The following is a 17,671-nucleotide window of genomic DNA, read 5'->3' as shown; positions in this document are numbered from 1 at the left end:
CATCTAAGAAAGATATTGAAATACATAGAATGGCATTGCTGATTTCCTTCTGAAAATGTTAGATGACGGCAGGTGGAAACACAGCATGCAGTGGGTGACTCAGACTGGCCTAGATCAGTGGCAAGGGTGATGGGACTGGTAAGGATTATAATTTTTTTGTTTGTTTGTTTGTTTTTTGCTAAAGAGTCATATGTAATTTCTGTTTACATTACATAACCTATTTTATTTTAGACCCAGTGACATCATCACCGGCTGACTGTGCTTCTCTATACAATGCAGCCATATCAAGAGTGCTGTACATAGCTTCCTGAAAACATCCCAGCACCCTGCCTCAGTAATCCTCTCAAGAGCCCTCAGACCTGATTCAAGCAATGGGCTGGTTCTTGGATTTGGATTTTGGGTTTCAGTTTGGAGGAGATGGTTTTTCTAGTTAAACTTTTTCCATTTTGGATAGAACAAGTGAGGGTTATAACCCCCATAAAAAATGTTTTTTGCGCCATCTGCGTTCCATTGTGGACATCTCCCTTCACTTCCTGTCACATAGCCAAACAGGAGGTGAGAGGAAGTCCCTGCAAATTAAGGGAATTCTTTGGGGACCCCCAGGTCACCAGAACTAGTGTCCCTATTGGAAGATTTCACCTCTATTACTTTTCTGGGGACAACCCAAAAATGTGGGATTTTCTTTTACTTTCACTTTCAATGATAATGGTAAACAGGAAAAATAGAGAGGGGGCGAATCTCCCTGCACGGTTTAGGAGATATTCACCCTTCACGCAGCCGCTGAAGGGTGCGTGCACATCAGCGGCACACCCGTACATCGGTCCGTACATTAGATACAGCGGACACGCTCGCCCATGGGTCCGGCGGACTCGATGTACGCCAGCCACCCTCGATCACGGTAAAGAGAGGCAGAATGTGGATCTGCCTATGTAAACAAGGCAGATCCCCATTCTGACAGGGAAGGAGAGAGAGATCAGCTGTTCCTAGTGAGCAGGAACAGAGATCTCTCTCTACTCCCAGTCAGTCCGTCCCCCTGACAGTTAGAAAGTACCTTCCTAGGGAACACTTAACCCTTTGACCACCCCTAGTGCTAACCACTTCCCTGCCAGTGCCATTTATACAGTGATCAGTGCATTTTTATAGCACTGATCACTGTATTGGTGTCACTGGTCACTAAAAAGTGTCACTTAGAGTCAGATTTGTCCGCCGCAATGTCACAGTCCCACTAAAAATCACTGATCCCCACCATTACTAGTAAAAACAATAAAAAACAATAAAAAATAAGAAGTCCCTTAATCTTTCCCCTATTTTGTAGACGCTATAATTTTTGTGCAAACCAATCAATATACACTTATTGTGATTTTTTTCACCAAAAATATGTAGCAGAATACATATTGGCCTAAACTGATAAATACAATATTGTTTTTATATATACATTTTTTTTGGATATGTATTATAGCAGAAAGTATTTTTTTCAAAGTTGTCGCTCTTTTTTGTTTATAGCGCAAAAAATAAAAACCGCAGAGGTGATCAAATACCACTAAAGGAAAGCTCTATTTGTGGGAAAAAAAGGATATCAATTTTGTTTGGGTACAGCGTCGCATGACCACGCAATTGTCAGTTAAATCAACGCAGTGCCGTATCGCAAAAAATGGCCTGATCATTAAGGAGGTAAATCCTTCCGGGGCTGAAGTGGTTAATATCCATATTCTGGGCACATGTGTATGTCTTTGATGACTGCTGAAGGTCTTTATTGAGAAAGAAGATAAAGATCTCTGCTGGATTTCAAACATTTGGTAAGTGGTTTATAGGTATTTTATTACTGGTAGCAGTAATAAAAGGAACAGATTCATTTTTTCATAAATTGCAGTGTCAGCCAGAGCCCGAGAAAACATACTTTCAATTCCGCTATTTTGCAGGCACAGAAATCTTCTGAAACATAGTTATTTCAATCTATGAGAAAACTGTAGCCTGTAATTGCCCATACTAATATGAGCATGTTGGTATGTACGCAACTTTAGAATATTACATTGATTTGTCGAAATTAAAAAAGAAACATAGAAGAGTTATATCAGAGAAAGGCCACGTGATCCACTGAGTCCCCTTTTTTTCCCCCTTTTTTTTTTCTATTTTTTCTTACTATAGATCTATGTTTATCCCAAGCATGCGTAAATTCACTTACTGTTGACTGACTCACTACCCATGCTGGAAGTATGTTCCAAGCATCAACTACTCTTACAACAGAATAATACTTTCTAAGGTTTGTTTTAAACTTTCCACACATTTGAGGTTGTGTTCCTGTGTTCTTGATCTTGGCCTCATAGTGGAAATACTGCCCTCCTGAACCTTATTCACAGCTTAAAGTGTTACTGAACCCACAACAATAAAATCAGTCTGCATATGCAGTAACGCATGCTTGTTATACTCACTGTGGAACCTAAGGGGTTAATCCTTTGCATTGGGTAAAAAGGCTGTTTGATCCTGTCTTATCTGATGCTCCGCTTCTTTTATTGACCCCAATCCATCTTCTGATAGTACAGAGCCTTGGGGGGGCAATCTGTACATGCTCAGTTTGGTGAGAGTTTTTTTTCTTTCTGGGAGGGTGCATGGGATCAGCACATGGCCAACCAGCATTAACTAGACAAAGGGTCAGGAGTCGTGCAGCCTTATAGGACAATCAGAAGAGAATGAAAACTCCTCCTACAAGCTTTAACCAGTGCTCAGCAAAAAACTGATAGGAGTCGCAATAGTTCCATATACTGCTGATGAGAAGAGTTATTTAGCCGTTTATATTTACTAAAATAATTGCATTTCCATGTTCTGTGTATTTTGGGAGACCAGATATAGTGAATGCAGGGTCCTAGGTTTAGTAACACTTTAAAGTACTAATATTTATGTATTATGTAAAAATGTAATTTGTGACGGGAGTCACTGTTGGGGGCAGGGTGACCAAGAAAAGAATGAACCCTGAGAATATGATTGGATTACTTAAAATGGGACAGTAATATTTATCCACAATATCTCCCAGGATATATGTAAAGACTATTCTTGGTTTGTTTGATTCTGAACTCAACATGTTAGTTGAGAGAGCTGATCACATTGGCCTCTAGAACTGGGTAGGAGCCGGACAGTCTACTCATACTATAGTTTATTGCCTACTAAGCTGAGGAGGGGGGGAGATCACTTTTGTATTGTTAATTGTAATTAGCTCCTGCTATTGTGGGAAGGTGACCTGTGTTTATACTAATGTGTGAAGCTCGGTGACCACAAGTCTGTCCTAAAGGTCATGTCTGTGAGTCATCTAGTCTGGGTAAATGATTTAGTAAACTAGCTCATGTTAATTAGGTTTCTGGTTACAGTTGTATTGTTAGAGTAATATGAGCAGGAGGTAGGAACCTCCTTATTAACTGTATATAAAGAATTTGGTTCTAATAAAGAGTCTGATTCCTGTTTGACCCTCCATACAGAGCCTCATCTCGTACTTGGGGGGAAGAATTATTCGTATGGGTTTCTTGTTCGGCTGATTGGAGTGTTCGGTAGATGCCTTTGTGTTCAGAAATGGAATGTCCTAAACGGCTTTAACCCCTTTCATATTCGGGGTGTCGTTACATCATTCATGTCTTCCCTTCTGCTTTTTCCTCCAGACTATACATATTAAGTCCTTACAGTCTCTTCTGATATGTTTTATCCCTTTGACCTTTCACCAATAAATTGCATTAGCTATTATCTAAAATACATAACTATATATGAGGTTGTTAATACTTTTTGTCTGTATTTTTTTTTAAATATTAGGTTGCAAAAAACAGTTGCCTCCATGTCTGTTTTCTACAGTTTGGAAGAGGAGAATGCACATATACTTAGAAAAAATGTTTTTCTTACAAATTAAAGATTTTATTAAAACATGCAAAATATTAGGCATGAATATCACCAAGTTTTGAACTAAGTTCAAAATTAACGAATTGCAAAAAAAAAAATTGAAATTCAAAACTAAAGTGTTTAAATCTTATCAAAGCATTTATTTTTTTTATGGCTGCATTGTTAATAAATAAGGATATGCATGTAAATCAAGAAACACTATGCTACAAATGTGGCAACAAATTGCTTTTTTTTTCCTCTTTTTTTATTTAGAGTAAGATGTGTTGACATCCAGCATGACAAAATTTGTACAAAGTTCACAATTTAAAAATGAAGTATCACACCAACTTGTGATTCCACACATTTATCGCAAAATTAAAATGTCATCAACAAATCCATGCCGTGTAGTACAAAAATAAATCAAACTTCAGTTCCACAGAGAGCACAATAAATAGTTTATACAAAATTCTGTCTTAATAAATGATTACTTAAATTAAACTTAGAAATGAATATGAACAATAAGTTATAATAAATAAACTTCGATGACTCACAATAATTCCATATGAAAGGTCAGCATTCTAATATGTGACACTTTTTTTGTGATCCCTATATAATAATAGTCACAGATAGGTTTTTGATTTGATACAGTTTAATGTACCACCATTAAATGAGCAGCAGGTTTGTGCTTAAAATCCCTTTCCATTGTACATAGGTGATAACAATAATAATCCCAACTGATACTATCTATTTATCTACTGAAAGCATTACTATATTGGCAAAGAAGCTGCAGACACAATGCAGTGATAAAAGGCAGATGCCAGTATTAACAATGGCCACCTTGAAAGAAGAACTTCAAGGCAAAGTATGACATGGATATGGCAGAAGGTCGAGCACCTCTCTTCGGCATTTGAAAAGGCAGTTCTGAGCATGACCGCTACAACTAATAGCACAACAGAAAGACAGGCCTTTACAGAGAACATACTGCAAAGCCCCCAAAAGTAACTACATAAGCTATTCCCAGCTAGTTATTAAAGTCCTCCTGGAAAACTGTAAGCTTTTGTACAGTGTAGAGTATAAAGTGCCGCTGGGATATACATATATTTATACATATATATACCGAGGTTGAGTATTGTATTAGAATATTTGTTGTGAGATCCCTGTAACCTCCCTTAGCGATATTATTGAAATAGCCATCATGGCTTCCAGTATATCTTTTTTTTGTATTTTTTCTTTATTTATTTTTTTGTTCCGAGTTAGTGTCACAAAGGCTATAGACACAGAGAAAAAAAAATTGCACACCTCCGTATATTATGGATATATAGGACAAGGTAAGTGCAAATTATCAACTGGCACATTGTGGGGACAATGACCCTGTAAGTCCTATTTTGCTAAAAATATTTTTTTTTTATTTTTTAAAAAAAGCCATCTTTTTCATAGCAAAATTCTAAGTACATTGTACTTTCTGCATAACAACACATGGAAGGAAAAAAGATATGCAGTTTAAATAAAAAATAATAATCCTCTTGACATCTTTTATAAACACAACACATATTTGACATGATTTAAAAAGTGGTCTTATGCATACAGTTAGTGCAGTTGTTTAGAAGAAAATAAATAATGTTTAAAAAAATCTGCATTGTAACAATTACAATTTAGAACAGATAAGTGCTGTCTGAAGTTTGGTAATTTAACATAAGTCACATTTTTTTTTTAAATGGACAGTCAAGCATCAATCCCATTTTTTTTCTTTTTTTTCACAACAGACAAAAATAAAATAAAAAAGTGGAAAATGATTGAAAATGACATAAATGTTCAAAGGTAGATGGTGTACTTTTTCTTCTAAATCTATTGTTGGATTTTATCCAGGGACCAGAAAACAGATTTTCTTTTTTCTTTTTTGCATTAATTGTAAAACCCCCAATGAAACAAAAGGACAATGAAAAAAAAAAAGAAAAAAAAGAAAGGTATTAAAAATAGTGTCTTTCAAAAATGCAGGAATCCAATACGAGTATATTTATACTTAACAGGCAGTTGAAAGGAAAATGAATCAATCCTGGAGTGAAAGAGTGAGTAGTGGCTATTTCTCCAAAGTCTGTTTGAAAAAGATCAGTAGGATTTATCTCATTGTCCACTTTTGATACAGTTCAGCAATGGATGTTCCCGTATTGAGATCAGTTGATGCTTATTTATGAATGAAAAGTGCTTTTAAGCTGCTTTGATTTTCCACGCAGGTTTTCATAGCTTGATTTTGTCTTACAGCAAGAAAATATTTTTTGTATATCTTACATTTCTCCAATGTCCTTTCCACAGAGTTAAAAAAAAAAAATGATCGTTTTCAAAGTTCTTCGGGCAACCTTGAAAGAAACAAAAACTCAACTTCCACTTTATTAAAAAAAGTCAATTCCTCATTGCTTCTTGCTGTGAAACAATATGCGCACCATGATGGATTTTTCTGTCCTCAAAAATATTCCTGCAACTGGAGGCCTAAGAATGTCTGAACGGCAAGACATTTCCCAATGGATTTTGTCTTCTCCACTCTGATATACTAAAACACTGATTCACCAATGCATAAAAAAATCTACACTCTGATTTTCTTCATCAGCTTCCCTTTTGAGAAATATATTTACCTTAAAAATGTGCATACGTTAGCAGCTATAAACATTACATGGCATATCACACAATGTTAGCTTATATGAAAACGTACAAAATGTGAATGTATTCAAAATCTATTCAGCAGTTACTATTTCTTTTTTTGTTTTTTGTTTTTTAAAGCAAGACATAAAATCATCATGAAGTCTTGTAAGCATAACACTGTCTCAAAATGAATAAATATATAACACTTTTCTGGTAGCTTACAGCAGCAGAAAACAAGAGGCATCCTTATTTTATAGAGATTTCTGTTTTGTTTGAGCATGAGTTCACCAAAAGAGCAGCTGCTTAGACTTGGATCCCTCTTACGGCTTGCTTTATGTTTTCCAAGAGTGCCTTATTTTCTGGACTCTGATAGCGGTCTTGATTTGTATACATGTCCGTCAACGTGGTCACGTAGGCATCAAAATTTTGTTCATTGATGGGATCCTACAAAACAATAAATATTTTTTATGTGTTTTTCATCTAACAAATTATTAATGGCCTATATTTTTCTTCACAAACATTTTGCTTCTTCCATATTATATAAGTTGAACAATGATTAGTGCTTTATGGTGCATTGCAGAAAACATAGGAGTAACTATAGCCAAAGAAGTCCTTGCCGGTGCTCAGGGGCCCATTGTGAGCAAAAAGAAATAGGACCCTGAGGGGCTAAAATATAAAGGAGATCAGATATCACTATCCACTCTCTGTTACATTGCACAGTGTTACTTTATATTGTTGCTTGTATTTTTAGCTCCTTCATAAAATGTAGGACATGGTACTGTGCCTGTGGTACTTCATGGAGTTTTATCTTCTTAAAACAGCAAGAAGAACTCTAAGATTGGAGGAGATACAGTCTTGTGACTTTGACAGGTCTTGTGACTGATATGCTTTGATCAATCAAAACATGAGTCTTTCCATAACCAGATTTTTCAGAAGTGGAATCCGTAACCTATACTACAAACACTGACAGATGGTGTTTAGGTCCGTCAGTGTTTGGAGTAAGGTTGGTTGTGGTGTAATATTAACTTCACCCTATGGGTAGCAGTGTTGATTAAAGATCTTCAGTGGATCTTAACCCTGCTTACCAGATGTTGTCTTCTGCACAATTCAGATACTCACCCACCAAGCAAATCCAGCATTGTCCCACTGAGATCTGTTTCTATTTTGCCATCACTGTCACACACCTCCATGTTTTCTGTGACGTCATCCATAGGTGCCGGATTTTCCAGGTTCAGCTGGCGAGCCTACCAGACACACTGCTAGGCGTTTCACTCTCTTCCTTTACTGAATGAAGGACAATGCCTCCTGAGATATGAGACATACATATCCCAGGAGGCAAAGGGAGCACTGTGTATGTAATTCGCCTAAATGAACAATGTGCACCTAGGGGTGGCCCGAACACTTAAAAAAAGTAGAAAATGTAAATAAATGAAAAACAGTGCTATTTCAGAAAAGGAGGGAGAAGGGTTGGATAGGGGTGAAGACTGCTTTGAGGGTGAAGATCTGTTTTAAGCTAATGACTCAATGACTCAAGTGGCAAAGATTTTATTAAATGATATGGAAACCCATATGCCTGTGGCACTATATAAATCCTGTCTAGTAATATAATAATAACCTAAAGCTTTTCACTGTTGATCATTTAGCAATGGTAGTAAAAATGTAAAAGGAGCTTGCCGCAATGGGGCTGATTTACTAAAACTTGAGAGAGCAAAATCTGGTGCGGCTCTGCATAGAAACCAAACATCTTCCAGGTTTATTGTCAAAGCTTAATTGAACAAGCTGAGGTTAGAAGCTGATTGGCTACTACGCACAGCTGCACTAGATTTTGCACTCTCCGGTTTTAGTAAATCAACCCAAATGCCTCAGTTTACACAGTAACACATGGTCTTGCCTTACATTTGTGCTATTTACCTCCAGGTAAAAAATAATCCTATCATTATCTGGAATAAAAAATAGCAAACAAGATATATTTCTTTTCCTTCTTCTATGACTCCTATGAGTTGATTTACTGAAGGAATAAAGATTGTTCACTATGCAAAGTATATTTTCACTGTTTAAAGAGAAATCTGCAGCACTCGCGGCCAGGGCCGGACTTACTATAGGGCTTGAGTGGGCTCAAGCCCATGGGCCCCGCCCAGTAGGGGGCCCCGCAGCGCTCGCGCTATAGCGCGGGCGCCAATTGCCAGGAGGGCATCCCTGGACGTCCTCCTGTATACTTCCCCTCTGCGCGCCGCCGCGGGCGCGCATCGGGGAAGTTCTGTGTTGGCCGTGTCCCTTGGACACAGCCAATCACAGATTTTGCTAAATGGCCAATCACAGCGGCCATTTAGCACTCGTCCAATGAGAGGTGATCTCATATGAGATCATCTCTCATCGCCGGCTTTCCCTCCTCATAAAAGATACAGCGTGTGAGGAGGGAGAGCTTCCTGCTGCAGCGGTGAGTGAACACTCACATTAGTTAAAGTTACACAACACTACACAACATAGTGCCATCTGTCCCGACTCCCCAGTGCCAACTATCAGTGCCAAATGTCCCCAGTGCCACCTGTCAGTGTCATGTGTCATCAGTGCCATCTGTCAGCAGTGCCACCTGTCCCCAGTACCACCTGTCAGTGTCACGTGTCATCAGTGCCATCTGTCAGCAGTGCCACCTGTCCCCAGTGCCACCTGTCCCCAGTGCCACCTGTCAGTGTCACGTGTCATCAGTGCCACGTATTAGTGCATCTGTCATCAGTGCCACGTATTAGTACCATCTGTCATCAGTGCCACGTATTAGTGCCATCTGTCATCAGTGCCATGTATTAGTGTCATCTGTCATCAGTGTCATGTGTCATCAGTGCCACGTATAAGTGTCATCTGTCATCAGTGTCACGTGTCATCAGTGCCACGTATTAGTGCTATCTGTCATCAGTGCCACGTATTAGTGCCATCTGTCATCAGTGCCAGGTATTAGTGCCATCTGTCATCAGTGCCACGTATTAGTGCCATCTGTGATCAGTGCCAAGTATTAGTGCCATCTGTCATCAGTGCCATGTATCAGTGCCATCTGTCATCAGTGCCACCTGTCCCCAATGCCACCTGTTAGTGTCACGTGTCATCAGTGCCACGTATCAGTGCCATCTGTCATCAGTGCCAGATAGATATAGAAGGTAGGGCCCGAAAGTGACTCAAGCCCAGGGGCCCCCACCACCATAAGTCCTGCCCTGCTCATGGCTTTTCCATTGTTCTTTATGAATGCAATTGCAAAAAGCTAAAAGCAAAAAAAAAGCTAAGACCATTTAAAAAAAAACTCAGCCAATAACTGCTCATTGAGTTCATGATTTTTGTATGACTTCTAAAAAAATAGTTGTAAAGAATTGTGACCACCTTCCTTCATTTTATTATTTTAGAGCAAACTTCTGATATGGTGAAAATAAATAGAATGATGAGAGCAGCTGCGATATTTCTCCACCTCCTGATGACGGACAAATGGGCCAAAGCCATCTATCAGCAGACCGAGAATACAGTAATGATATATGTTGATAGCTTATTCTTTCAGATTCCTTGTCCTGCTGCCTGTTTTGTCCCCCTTGTTTCAATCGCCAACAGAAGTTCACTCTAAGAAGAAAGGGGCATGCATATGATACATCATGGAGAAACCAACTGTGTGCAGCCACCTTCCCAAATAATTTATACAATTTATTCTGATTTATACATTGCTGCATATACATGTTATGGTTATGTAATAAATACTTATTACCTTTTACAAGTACTCTTCAAATATTTGAAAAAAATATGTAATTATGGAATCTCCAACTGTATAGGATTCATATTTACATGGATTGCCTAGGTGAGCCTGCTGGAATATGCACATCTGATAACATAGTTTGAGAAAAAATTGTCCTAATTTTAAAGGATTTTCTAAATTTCTATATTTTTGGTTGGAATTTAATAAGGTTTATATAGATTTTTGTACATTCCTGTGTCAATGCCACTTGGTTCGCAAGAGTAACCTCTAGTTTTGATCCCTACCTGTCATGGGGTATTTTGTTAAATATGTTCGTTATATGATTACAGAGATTACAAATACACTATATTAACTATTAACTATTAACTATAGTAACAAATGTTACGCCTGCCTTTACACACAAATGAACTTTAATGGCATCCCAGTCTTAGTCCATAGGGTTTAATATTTAGTTGGCCCACCCTTTGCAGCTGTAACATCTTCAACTCTTCTGGGAAGGCTGTTCACAAGGTTTAAGAGTGTGTCTATGGGATTGTTTGACCATTCTTCCAGAAGCGCATTTGTGAGGTGAGGCACTGTTGTGGACGAGAAGGCCCGGCTTACAGTCTTAACTCTAATTCATCCCAAAGGTGTTTTATCAGGTTGAGGTTAGGACTCCGTGCAGGCCAGTCAAGTTCCTCCACCCCTAGACTCGCTCATCCATGTCTTTATGGACCTTGCTTTGTGTACTGGTGTGCAGTCATGTTGGAACAGGAAGGGACCATCTCCAAACTGTTCCCACAAAGTTGGGAGCAAGAAATTGTCCAACATGTCTTGGAATGCTGACCCCTTAAGAGTTCCCTTCACTGGAACCAAAGGGCCAAGCCCAACCCCTGAAAAACAGCCCCACACCATAATCCCCCCTCCACCAAATGATTTGAATCAAAGCAAGGCCCATAAAGACATGGATGAGCGAGTTTGGGTCAGAGGAACTTGACTGGCCTGCACACAGTCTTGACCTCAACCCAATAGAACACCTTTGGGATGAATTAGAGCTGAGACTACGAGCCAGGCCTTCTCGTTCAACATTGGTGCCTGACCTCACAAATTCGCTTCTGGAAGAATGGTCAAACATTCCCATAGACACACTGCTATCCCATAGACACACTCCTAATCCTTGCGGACAGCCCCAGAAGAGTTGAAGCTGCCATAGCTGCAAAGGATGGACCAACTCAATATTGAACCCTACAGACTAATGCCCCGTACACACGGTCGGATTTTCCGATGGAAAATGTCCGATCGGAGCGTGTTGTCAGAAATTCCGACCGTGTGTGGGCTCCATCGGACATTTTCCATCGGATTTTCCGACACACAAAGTTGGAGAGCAGGAGATAAAATTTTCCGACAACAAAATCCGTTGTAGGAAATTCCGATCGTGTGTACACAAATCCGACGGACAAAGTGCCACACATGCTCAGAATAAATAAAGAGATGAAAGCTATTGGCCACTGCCCCGTTTATAGTCCCGACGTACGTGTTTTACGTCACCGCGTTTAGAACGATTGGATTTTCCGACAACTTTGTGCGACCGTGTGTAGACAAAACAAGTTTGAGCCAACATCCGTCGGAAAAAAATCCTAGGATTTTGTTGTCGGATTGTCCGAACAAAGTCCGACCATGTGTACGCCCTATAAGACTGGGATAGCATTAAAGTTCATGTGCGTGTAAAGGCAGGCGTCCCAATACTTTTGGTGATATAGTGTATCTTGTGAGTTGGCAGACAGGTTATATAATTGCTACTTTTTTATTTAAAATTTGATCCTGCCGGTAAGCCTGAGGTTCAGGGAAGTCTTTTTTTAATAAATTTCTCTCATAGTATTTTCTAATTTCTGTAGTGCAGTGTTCAAAAAACAGAGGGTAGGGGCAGACACAAAAGTGTTTTCCTGCCAAATAAAATAACATAAAATCATTTTCCACTGTGTGCTAGACAACATCTGCTGCCCGATCATACCATTATTGCTGCTGCTTGGTGCCCTATTCCTTGCTGCTGTCTCCAAAAATGGTGGCAAACAACAATTAAACCTGTTACTATCAGATTTCACATTGCTAGTAACTTTCCCTTCTCCCTATGTAGCAGAGCTTGAACATGGCCATTGGCTACTTGGGCTCTGAGCAGTTATGGGAGGACAAGGAGAGCGTCACTTGTTTCTCCCTCCCCAGAACTATCAGGTAAGGGCTAGCAACAATAAGGCAAGGCTCTGATGGGTAGGTAGCAAGCAGTGCAGGATGTTATTTATTTATTTATTTACCTGACAGGTTTGATTTATAGAACAAGAGCATTTGTATCATATACGTACAAAATAACCAACCATTTCCATAATTCAGCAATTCCTAGAAGCAACTGTGGTTGGCAGGAGTACAGTTCATTAGAAAGAAAACCTGAAGGCAAGAAGAAGAGATAAAAATAGCCTACATTTCTGTGCTTTCCCCATAAACCCTTTGGATGCACTTGCTGATTGCTGATGTCTCCATGCTTTTCTAAAGAGGATACTTTCTTTAACGTAACCACTCATAAGCATGCAGATCCTTTAATTGCCATTAAACAGGGAATATAACCTGAAAGGTAGGAGACAGGAATAAAGTTAAGCTATAAATTTGTATGATTTGCCAAGTTATACTAAAATAGCTCCAGTGTTGTAATGCACACCTATAATAAATTCACAACCTACCATCCTGACTACTTTGCCCCTTGAATTCATAGCGTTTACACAGGTAGTTAAAGTGGACCTTCACCCTCCTGAGAAGGATCCCGCCTCTCCACCCCTCTTCCCTTCCTCTAGTGAAATAGGGCAATTTTTCTTTTGTTTACGTATATTTTTTCTACTGAGAGCCCGCTCCGCCCCCATGCATGACACGCACACTGCTCGCTGTGCCTCCCAGGATATGTACATAACATATCCCAGGAGGCATAGACTTTAATTGTAGAACAGGAGGAGGGGGCGGGCCTATTGGTGCATCATCAAGAGGCCCGCCCGCTGAACCTGGAAGAGCTGGTGAGCCTCTCGATGACATCAGATAGAGCATGGCGGCACGGGACGGAGCTGTGGCTGGGCATGAGATGATTTCAGCGGGACAATGCTGGATCCACAGGATGTGTGAGTATCTGATAAGTGCAGATACCTCCATCAGGTAAGCGGGGGGAAAAAAAAAAAATCAGGACGTTGGCCGGAGTTCCTCTTTAAATACATACCTGTTCTCTAGAAACTGGTGCTCCATGCCTCCTCCAAAGCCAATAATAGTACACTGCAGTTTCATAGATTTGGTTGGTGTATGATGCATTTCACCAATCCCATGCATCCTGCCCAACTGGACACATTGCTCCATCAGACTTTAATTAATATGTATATACAATACAAGTTGTTCTCCTTCGGTGCCTTATCTAATCTAGCATCCACCAACCATTCCGGAAATGTATATACTTGACACATCACTCTCTGCTGTACTTTCCCTTGACTGATATTTCTCCAATTCTTTTCAATATGTTCTTCTCTATCTTTGTTTTTGCTAACTCTCTAATAACTGACTGACAGGGAAATTTGAATTTGAATTCAAATGCGTTAGTGCTCCAAAACTCACATTCCCATTCCTACATATTTCCCCACTTTGCGTGACTTTTTCAGGGATTAAACCTTAGTGTATGTGCTATATGTGACAAATGTTGTAGAGTGCCTTAAGGCCACTGGTCATGTGATCCTTGGTAAATGTGAAGATTTTAATTCAAACTGCGATGCTGATTGCCTGGGAATCTCCAGCTGAGATCTGATGTTTGAGAATTGGCAGTACTACTATCATAAAAAATGTCATTCTAATAATGATGGAATTAATAAAGGTAATAAATCTATTCATTATGCAGACATTTTTTTTATTACTGACCAAGCTGTTTAGTAAAAGTGACCAGGGTTGGCAGAAATCATAATTTCTCCAAGGGTACTTGCACGAGTGACATTTACTTCACTCCGTTTTAGTATTCTTTTAAAATAATAATTAAAAAAAAAATACTGCAACTGTTTAAACATCCCTGGAACTTTTTGATTGGTCCCAACCCCTGTCTCTGTCACATTTTCTGGAAAGCTTGGTCTGCATATACATGAGAAAATATCTTCTCCAAGGAAGGAAAATAAGACAGTAAACACACTTTTTAGTAGACTGAGAAAGGGTTAAAACTTTCAGTTGGGAGATTTTTCTTTTTTCCTGTGTGATCACAGGGACAGAAAGTAAGGAAAAATGTCAGCGGGGATAAAGTGAAAGAATAACTTGCCAGAAGACACATTTTACCACACTACAAAACAAAAAAGGATAGTTGGAGTTAGCCTTTAAGCTGTAAGTTAGCACAGTGAACATAACATTTATCTGTTCACTAAGTTAGTTTGGGATTCATTAATAATGCTGAGTGTCATTGTATTCCAGGACAAGCCAACCTAAATCTTCTGATTTGATTTAGTGAGAATTTAATTAATCCCTTGGAAGGTTTTTATGACATAGCACATTTTAACAATGCCATTTCCAATATGTTGCTCATGGTTGACATAATACCTTTAGTATGTAAACTGAGCTGAGATTGCAAACTACCATGTCACCCATATGACAATGCAAATAATTACATTATTTTATGATTTGTATGAGCTAGAGGAGAGTCCTTGATGTCCGAATGTGCAATTTATACGGCCTGAATTACAAAACTCAGATTGCCCTATTTATTTATAAAAATGGAAGCGAAAATAATTATCCATATGAGATATCCTGTATCCTTATTCAAGAGAACAGAAGGTGAGATTTGACCGTAAGTTGCTCTACGCAAATTCTCCATTTTGGTGAAAAACTACTTTGTCCAGTTTTTATATAGGATTTATGTCAATCTATCACAAGATGTGTCTAATTCTGTTTCTATCTGTCTGTGATGACTATCACAGTTAGACAGGTTGATATACTAAAGTATAGTTTACACTTGCAGTTGGGGGGGGGGGGGGACAGGAGGTTGACCTGGTTGGTAACTGTCCACCAATATTATTGATTTATATTTATTATTGGGGTTTTAGTTGCTTGTAGTTTGAGAGATGGCACATTTATGCATTTTGGCAGCTTGTGAGTTTTGTTTATTTGCAATAGTAGACTTTGTATGGGGACAGTACAGTAACTGAGCCATTTGTAGTTGTAGGTTGTGTATTACATTTACAAAAGGAAAGCTTTAAAACTAAAATGTCAAGAATTATACTTTTCCACTTCATTGCTGTATTTTTATTATCATATCACACTTCTGACATTCACAAAAATAATATACAATATTTTACAGACAATTACAGATAGACTGAGATGATGAGGTGACTCTGCTCTCAAGAGCTCACAATCTGAACAAGACATTGAACATGAAATGCATGTTTTTGAGAAATCAAAACTTCCATACACTTCCAGATCCTAAGTGCCAGTGAGGAGTAAATTAGGGTTTAGGTGAAGGGAAGGTGAACCAGGTAGCTTCACATTAACAGCACTAAGGGTTGGATGAGTCTCTGAAGAAAGGAGACATTACAGATTGATTTATAAGTGCAGCAACAATGATGGATGCAGCAAACAAGCATGATCATGAATTCCAAAGAAGTGGTTCGGCCCTAGAGAATTCCTGTAGATGTGCATGGGATGAGCAAATGAGGAGAGAGAAGAGTAGCAGACCACAGATGTAGTTCATGGGGAGTATCTGAAGGGACACTACATATAAAATACAAGTGAGTTTACATAAGTTATAATAGTATTCCTGAAAAATGTGAATGTTCAAAAGATTATAAGAAACTGATATACAGATTCTTGAGCGTATGCTTTGAGTTTCAAAAGCTCAAACCCAACTTTTTATGTCCACTCCTTTTCATTATACTGACCTGTCCAAGTTACATTCAGTCTAGCAGCACGTTCTATACATGGCACATGCACCACTAACTCTATATTGGTCTGTTAAAGGAAACCTGTAATGAGGATACAATCAACCAGGGGCAAACCTACCACTCAATATTACTTTTGGGTGGACTGACCCTTCATAGAAAACCTGCCCTAGAACAAGTATGCAGTTGGTGTAATCCAAATTCCTGTCCTGAATGCTTCTTTCAAGTCAGTGACTAATTAGGCAATATAGTCATCATAGAGATGATGATCATAAAGCTTCCACCTTTTAGAAATAAGTTGACAATGGCAACTCCAACATTTCTATCCTTAGAGGTTTCACTTTAAAGGCAGACGTGAATAATGTGTAATTCTAGCCAACTGTGAGAGATGAATTCTATTTCCCAGGACATTTCGACTTGATCTGTATTACTGCAGAATTCACAGACTGACTGATGTACTACGGACTCATCTGAACTTTCCACAGGATTGTTAGCAGATTAGTTAGGTTTGTGCTACTTTTAGAGCACAGTATGCAAAATAAAAGTACTGTAATAAATAATAAAATAAAATGAACTGACAAACTACTCATCCTAAAGGTAGAAGGTGGGTGAATGCAGCTTAATAGAAATGAACACAAACGTTTGAAAGCTTAGATGTCTTGATTGCATGTCTTAGAGCAAAATATGTGATATTAAGAATAGGTGGAGGTTAATAAAGGTGCATAGGCTGTCATATATGGCAGTATGAGCTCCCACAAACTCAAAGCTCTCTAAATATGGCCCTCTTTAACATAAAACCTGAATGGAGTCTCAAGTTGCCTCTTACAGGTCCATAATGGGTCTGCCAAACTCCCCTTTTCCAGTACTGTGCCATGGAATCTCACTACCATCACCATGACACATTAAAACCTTAAAAAGATTAAACTTCTCAAATTAACTGTCAAACACTTGCACTCTTTGTTGCCAAAACACTGCTTACAAAGTTTTTTTGACCAAATACACTGATCCCCTCATTTTAGGGTTTAAGCAGCACAAGCTTGGTTGTGTGATTGCTGAAAAAATTGTTAAAGACGGTCATCAATTAGCTACACCTTCAACTTCCTTCACAACCACTACCTTCTATGGAGTCATAGCTGATAATATATAGTTCTGCTGTGGGGGTCATTTACGTACAATAAGCAATCACAAATAGAATATTTTTAAAATAGCATTATTTGCTTCTTTAATTGAGGTCACATAAGCTGTTAAAAGAGATGTCTCAAGGCAGTCACAATGCTGAGTAAATAAAATTCTAGAGGGGTATCTGGAATACCAGGAGAGAATTACTAATGTAAGTATACACATATATGATAATTCACTTACCATATGGGGCAGCTGGATGTTAGCTAGACTGTGAATAAGAGACTGACTAAGATTGGCCAGTTCATGAAGAAGAGACTCATTTTGCTGCTCAATGACTTTATTCTCTTCTTCTATTGTCTTCAGGTTGCTCTCCATTGTTGTAATCTAAAAAGCACAGCCAGCCACAAAACACAACAGAGACCATTAC

General features: G+C 38.8%; 1 protein-coding gene across 21 annotated transcripts in view; it reads right to left on the bottom strand.

Moving 5' to 3' along the window:
• Nucleotides 1-6,036: 6,036 nt before the first annotated feature.
• MYT1L (myelin transcription factor 1 like) overlaps nucleotides 6,037-17,671 on the bottom strand; it is a 716,654-nt gene continuing 705,019 nt past the window's right edge. For all 21 annotated transcript variants that reach the window (XM_073625450.1, XM_073625442.1, XM_073625431.1 and 18 more), the window contains 2 exons: nucleotides 17,485-17,628; nucleotides 6,037-6,933 (listed from right to left, as the gene is read on the bottom strand). In XM_073625450.1, coding sequence (XP_073481551.1) covers nucleotides 6,793-6,933; nucleotides 17,485-17,628 — 285 coding nt within the window. In that variant the 3' untranslated portion in view covers nucleotides 6,037-6,792. The remainder of the gene's footprint in view (nucleotides 6,934-17,484; nucleotides 17,629-17,671) is intronic.

The sequence above is a fragment of the Aquarana catesbeiana genome, linkage group LG04 (assembly GCF_042186555.1).
Source record: "Aquarana catesbeiana isolate 2022-GZ linkage group LG04, ASM4218655v1, whole genome shotgun sequence".
NCBI lineage: Eukaryota > Metazoa > Chordata > Amphibia > Anura > Ranidae > Aquarana > Aquarana catesbeiana.
The sequence above is the reverse complement of the archived record's forward strand: the minus strand, read 5'-3'. Positions and strand labels throughout refer to the sequence as shown.